A 7,251-nucleotide genomic window follows, 5' to 3' on the forward strand; every position below is an offset into this window, starting at 1 on the left:
GGTTTGGAGTTTAGGATTTAGGGTATAGGATTTAGTATTTTGTTAACGGTTTAACAATATTTATTAATTTATTTTTTTGTAACTATTTTTATGTATTTTTATTGTTTTATTTTAAAAATATAATCTTATTTGGAAATTCAATTTTTTTTCCTTTTTTAAAAGATATCAAATATCAAATACTCAAACACTATTGGTTGGTAAATCTAGAGGTTCAACCTAGGGGGTGAACCCAAGAATTTCTCCATGGATACTCGTTTATTTGCTCCACAGAGTTTTTGAACAGAGAGGGGCTATACAGCAGGAGCAACATTCCCTTTGAGAGATGGAGATTTCAAAGTGCCTGCAGATGCAATCAGATGTTGACGTTGAGAAGAGTGAGATGCCGACAATGATGGCCACTGAGATTCTGATGCTAGTTCTGACAAGAGATTCCTTGTTGTTTGCATAATGACGGCCACTGAGATTCTGATAGCTACAAAGTTTGCAGCTTACACACGGTGATTATATAGAGATATATGGGTATTATACAATAGTTATGTATTAAAGTTGTAAAATAAACCGGACCTCGTGGTCTGGTGGTAAAGGAACCTCAGTTGAGGTGCCCGCCATCACGACTTCGAGCCCCGGCCACAGCGGATTTAACATCCCTTCCGTTGGGACGCTGGATCCCCTACGGAGGGATAGTTGGGAATGTGGCTACCCAGATACCAGAGTTACCAAAAAAAAAAAAAAAAGTTGTAAAATATGCATTAAATTTCTCTATCTTAATTCTTGTTGTTCTTTACAAAGCCAACTTTTGACTACATATAGGAAACCTAGAAATATTAATGCATATTTACAACTTTAGTCCATAACTATTGTATAATACCCATATATCTCTATAGATTAACTTCAGGACAGTTTGTGAATGCATGCATGTCTCTATAAGTCTTAATTTTGTCTCTCTTGTGTTATTCTACTTCCGGTTTGATGGAGATCGATGGTAAGTGAACGTTATTATCATGTTTCAGAGCTAGACAAGCTTCATATAGACCAGCTCGGGATCAGACATTCATTGGTCAACTTCAAATTTGCGGGCCTCTAGTGGCAAACCTACGAGAAGGTTGCTTGATTAGAAAAATCTACTCAAACACGCATTCTCTTGATGAACCCTAAGCCCTTGGAAATTTGACATACTGGTTTATCTTTTTCAGGAGCTAGTTTGAGCTGTTGGAGTCAGTAACTATGGACCTCAACAGCTTTTCAAGATTCATGATTACCTCAAAACCCGAGGGTTTCCTTAATTATCTGATCAAAAAAAAAAAATCTACATACAAAAGTTTTAAGAATATTTTTTAAGCAAAATTTTTAAACTGTAGAAAAAAATCTTGCTTTATTTTTCTCATTTAAATTTTAAAGCTAAGACCGATACAGTTACATCAAATAATTATACAGATTAAATTCTAGAAAATATTCCATAGTTACAGTTTAACTATCCAACATCATTATCAATCATCACGTTTAGGTAGTACTAATGAAAAGAACAAGACATTATCATGCTGAAAAGAATGCAAGAGATACGTTTCAAACATTATCCTGTTGGTAAAAGCACTCTTTTCCTTGACCATCAAAGTTAAGAAAACATCTCAACTCAACACTAAAAAGAAACCAGATGATAAACCATGACGAGACTGGCAACACATTTATTATTTATTTAAGGTAACACAAAAAGTCTAGGACCACAACAACGGTAATATTTAATTTCGCAAATACGGAGAGATGAGAAAGATATAGGAAGGAAAAAAAAAAAAAAGCAAAGCCTTAGCTTCTACTCTTTCTTGGTATATTCACGGACAACAAGAGGGTGACCCAAGATCAAGATTAGAACAAGGAACTGCAGAATCTTGATAACGAATTCTGGTGTCTTGTCTTGGTTTTAAGTGGGTTGCACAGGTGCAACGTATGTCATTGTTGCTGGAACAGTAGACGAATCGATCTCACCAATGTAGTACTCCTTCATAAGTTCTCTTGCGTCTTCGCTGTGACCAACGTCTTCAAAGTCAAAAGTAGCATCTTTCCCTGTCAACAAACACCACAACAGAGCATACAAATTTATGGAACAGATTCTACTGGATCAGAGAAAAGTTTGAAGACTTGTACAAAAACCTGCTGAGGACAAGAAGACTTCATCGCCTCCAGGATGTTCATCCATGAAATGGGTTACATCATACACCTAAATTCAAAAGTAAAAGAATCATACATACACATGAATGGAAACTAGATAAGCTTCAAGAACTCAACCATGAGTCTATGAGCAGTAGAATGATTTCTCAGACAAAAGAGAAGACGTAAGAGCATCATTAGTGGAGGATGTCTTAAACTAGGTCTCTGCATATTATTATATCAATATCTAAAAACAGTTTAATTATATAACTAAAATTTATTATGTTAAAAGAAATTCAACTATTTACAAAAAGACTAGTGTATAAAGACCTCATGTGTAAAATTTCTTCATAAAGAAACATTTCTGATTTTGTCTACATTATCTCTCTCACTTTTTGAATTTTTATTAATTTATTTGGGAAGAAACTATGATGAGAAATTACATCACTACGGGTGCTCTAACTAACCTTGCCGGAGATAATAAGCCAACAATCATCGCGTTTGTTGTGCTGTGAAACTTCATCTGAAGAAAAGACCTTCTTGTCTGAAGCCATCTCTCTCTCTCCTTTGATATCTTTCCGCTTTGAGATTCAGGAGCTCTCACCCTTTAATAGGCTAAACATGGAAGTAAACATGGGGTTCCTCACCTAGTTACCTACCTAATTGTGTTCCGAAAAATACCAAACTGCCCTTAATAATTTGCTTCTGGAAAGATGACCAGGGGTAGTTTTTGGTCAAGATGTGCTTTGACTTTTAGACTAATCGAGTTGTGCTTTGAGCAAATCAAATTGGGATTTGAGCAAATCGAGTTGGGGTTTGAGCAAATCGAGTTGTGATTTGATCTTTTATTTGATGGCCCATGCTGTAACGATAAGTTAGTTTTTCCCATGAGACATGTGGGTTTCAGTTTGATGTCTCCAGTATTTTATAAGACCGAAAAAAATCTCTGACACATGCATGCATGTTCATGAAACCTTATCTTTTCCACGATTTGCAAATACTCATTTGATTATTCTTAAAAGTTGATCCGGTCCATCTGACATAAGACTTGCCACTTACGCATTGTAAGTTTATTTGCATATATTATCGATATTTTTTTATAAATTTGATCACTTTATTTTGTACATATACAATGTTATTTGTTGTTATTATATAATTTTTTTTGATGGATCGGATCAATTTTCATTAAAAATTATAGAGTTAAACTATAATTAATATATCATGGATTGATCGGATTGGACATTAAACAAATTATGACACAAAAACCTTATTTTTTTCCACCGAACACATTCTTGAAAAGGTAAACAGTATTGTTTCCACAATTGAATTATTTTGACATTTATCTTCCATATAGTTTTGAAAAGTTTTATATCAACCATCGAACTGATACATGTCATTTTAATTATTTTGGTCGTATGTTTAAGGAAAACTTACATTTTTGTAATTTAAAGTCGTTTAAAAAAAATTAAAATATAACATATAAGGTTTTCTCATTTTTGTAATTTAAAGTCATTTAAAAAAATTCAAAATATAACATATAAGAAAAAAAATCTAACTTTTTTATTATATGGTTAATGTGATTATTTAATTTTTTTAATAATATAAAATTAAACAAAAATGAAAAGGATGAAAAAATTGTTATCAAATCTTTATTATTCATAGAAATTAATTGTCATATATATGTTAATCATATTACTTAATTCCGTAGCTTTTATTTAAGGAAAGAATACATGTTTCTTATAGTTTGGATTAATATAATGTTTTCTAATAATTGGATCTGGACCAACATTTTTTTCAATTGATTCTTAAACTGCCACGTAAGATAAAATTGTCATTCTAATTAAGTGACACTTAAGCATGGTTTCTTTTTAATTAGTACAAACTTAAGGTTACAACTTTTTAAATGATCCTCGATTAATATATAAGAGATATCAGTAAATAATATTTCATCAAAAATAGCATATATAAAAAATATTTCAAATAGTATTCACTATTCATTAAAAAGTAAAATGACGATTATATTTCTATTTATGACTAATAACTAATTAAATATCTGAAATTTATTTCTTTTAAATATATAAATAATAAACTATACAATAAATATATATTTCACGTCTGAATTTAAGATTTAGTGGTCATAATTTAGAGATTTTGGTATTTAGAGTATGACTATCGGTGAGATTTGTCCTTCTTTAATTTCAGTTTAACTTTATTCTGATAATACTAAGTTTCTTTTTTGGACTTAAACATAAATTTAAATATGAATTAACATTTTTTGGTAAGATCCTTAACATTATTTTCGTTTCAAGTTTAATTAAGTTTTGATTTGTATGCAAGTTCGATCGATTTTTCAGATATTTTGATTCGGATTATTTGGTTGGACTGGTTAGTAGATTAAACTGAAAAATGACTATTAAATTTAACCCTTAACAATAAATTACTGTACATTTTTATTTAGCACAAATGATTTTTTTTACTGTACTGAATTTTTTGTAGTTTTTAGTTAAATTAGTACCTTGTTAGGGTTATCCGGACTGTTCGCTCGGCTATCGCACCGACCAACCACTAAACTCAGCGAACATCTTGTGATGAAATCGATGAGGCTAAAATCCCTGCCGTTAAATTGGGCTTTCTGAGGCTTTGAAACTTCCTACCCAGTACTAAAATACCACGAAAGGCCTGGTCAGACAGTCTGGTAAATTATATTACGACAATACCACCGGGAGCTGTCCGGTGTAACTTCGGTCAAAGGTTTTCTTTCTTCTTCTCGACCCAGCCACAGGATACTTGACTATGGTTAGATAGATTAGGATATTTTACATTAAGAGTTGCAGTAACTTTCTTTTTAATAGTTAGTATTGAAGTTTTACATTTTTGATAAATGTTTAATAGTTTTCCATTTTCAACAAATTTGTATCCCTGTATAACGGGTTTATATGATTAATAGTAAACAAGCTTCCAAGAATTAACTTAATCTCTAGGAGAGATTAGGTTAAAAAAAAGTAAGCTTTTTGGTTCATATCAAGTTATACACTCGTCAAGAATTAAGCCTGATATTCTTCAAAGGGTTTTTGCTTGAGAAAAGAGTTATGAAGACATCTTCAAGAAAGAGAGATTCAAGTTTCTTAGAGCAACTGATTCTCTACGTCGCAGGCGCTGCATTGGCTAGCTTGTCTCTATACGTCTGTGCCCGTCACTCCGACCCGAACCGTGACGCTTCTGACAAGGCCCTCAAGCGTAAGAGAGAAATCGCCAAGCGTCTCGGTCGTCCTCTTATCCAGACCAATCAATACGAGGTAATAAGTCTTGTCTTTTCCACTTAAATAAATTCGTTTCTTTACTTTTTTTTTTTTTTGTTTAAATGTCAGGATGTAATAGCTGGTGATGTAATAAACTCACGAAAGATAGACGTGGAGTTTGATTCTATTGGAGGGTTAGAGTCAAAGAAGCAGTCTCTGTACGAGCTTGTGATTCTACCGCTGAAAAGACCTGAGCTTTTCGCTTATGGGAAGTTGCTTGGCCCTCAAAAGGGTGTGTTGCTGTATGGTCCTCCTGGAACCGGGAAGACCATGCTTGCTAAAGCTATTGCGAAAGAATCGGGAGCTGTTTTTATAAATGTGAGGGTCTCTAATCTGATGAGCAAGTGGTTTGGTGATGCACAAAAACTTGGTAAGGATGTAGTAGACATGTTAATTATTAGTTTATTACTAACTCACAATCACAATGGCCCTGTTAGAAGCTTGGAGCGTGCTATTTTATTTTCCACTCTAAAATAAAGTCTATCAAATAAAGTCTAGAGTAAAAAACGAGTAATTTTATAAATAGAATAGTTTATATATTTTTGTTGAACAAAAATAGAATGAACTTTAAATAGAATGAACTTTTGGAGATGGTCTTATTAATTAGTAATGGGATGTGAGTTGTTCTGTTTTTTCTTTAGTGGCTGCTGTGTTTAGCTTGGCGGAGAAACTCCAGCCTGCGATTGTTTTTATCGATGAGGTGGATAGCTTTCTTGGCCAGCGAAGGTCTACGGGTAATGAGGCGATGGCGATTATGAAGACGGAGTTTATGGCTTTATGGGATGGGGTTGCTACAGACAGTGAGTCTACTGTGTCCTGTTTAACCGTTGTTGAATTAGTGCAATCTCTAAAGTATGTTTGTTTGTGTTGTAGAGAATGCGAGGGTGATGGTTCTTGGTGCGACAAACAGACCTTCCGAGCTGGATGAAGCGATATTGAGGCGTTTTGCTCAGGCGTTTGAGATAGGGATGCCTGATTGCAAGGAGAGAGCTGAGATACTGAGAGTTGTTTTGAAAGGAGAGAGGGTGGAGGAGGGTATTGACTTTGATCTTGTAGCGAGGTTGTGTGAAGACTATACCGGGTCAGATATCTTTGAGCTTTGCAAGAAAGCAGCTTACTTGCCAATCAGAGAGATACTAGAGGAGGAGAGAAAGGGCAGGAAAATTCCGGTTAGTAGTTAACCGGGTTTAGGGAATGTTAAACCTGATTTTTGTGAACTTAACTGCATTATTTTTCAGGTTCCTAGGGCATTGACACAAATGGACTTGGAGAAGGTGCTTGCTACCTCAAAGAAAACTCAGGTTGCTGCAAGCGAGTACTCTGATTCAAGGTTGCAAGGTTCGGTTTGGAGAAGGCCAAAGGATAGCGACGAGGTACAAGCAGTTATTAATGGCATCTCAAGGCTTTTAGTCTCTGGGATGATAAATCAGCAGTGACTAACAAAGCTCAGAAAGCTTAATTTCAAGTTTAGTGGCGATTGCATTCAGCTTCTCCAACAGAGTATCATACCTTTTATTCATGTCATTAGACTCCTCCTCATCATCATTGTCGTTATTAAACCAATCTGTTACAAGACGCTCTTCTTATTCTTCTCCAGCATTGCCACCTTGAACATTGTAGCGTTTGATAACTCCATCAAGGTCGCAAGCAAGTGAGCAACGCAGAAGTGGTTATTCATTTACCATTTCTTGTCCCTCAATTTTGAACATGGAGACTGAGTGATGTTACTCCATTTTAATACAAGAAATTCAAGTTATAAACTAGTTAATGTGTTAAAATATTATTTATCTGTTTTATTATATTTATATAA

The 7,251-nt window shown here is 34.1% G+C and overlaps 1 protein-coding gene and 1 pseudogene across 1 annotated transcript; one reads left to right on the forward strand and one right to left on the reverse strand.

Moving 5' to 3' along the window:
- Positions 1-1,668: 1,668 nt before the first annotated feature.
- LOC106332720 lies at positions 1,669-2,745 on the reverse strand (annotated as a pseudogene).
- A 2,412-nt stretch (positions 2,746-5,157) lies between these two features.
- LOC106333629 (ATPase family AAA domain-containing protein 1-like) lies at positions 5,158-7,142 on the forward strand. The gene is made up of 5 exons (XM_013772053.1): positions 5,158-5,438; positions 5,511-5,811; positions 6,083-6,241; positions 6,315-6,610; positions 6,680-7,142. Exons 1-5 carry the CDS (start codon positions 5,232-5,234, stop codon positions 6,875-6,877), a joined length of 1,161 nt encoding a protein of 386 aa, XP_013627507.1. The 5' UTR covers positions 5,158-5,231; the 3' UTR covers positions 6,878-7,142.
- The last annotated feature ends 109 nt before the right edge of the window (positions 7,143-7,251 follow it).

Source organism: Brassica oleracea, chromosome C3 (genome assembly GCF_000695525.1).
Source record: "Brassica oleracea var. oleracea cultivar TO1000 chromosome C3, BOL, whole genome shotgun sequence".
NCBI lineage: Eukaryota > Viridiplantae > Streptophyta > Magnoliopsida > Brassicales > Brassicaceae > Brassica > Brassica oleracea.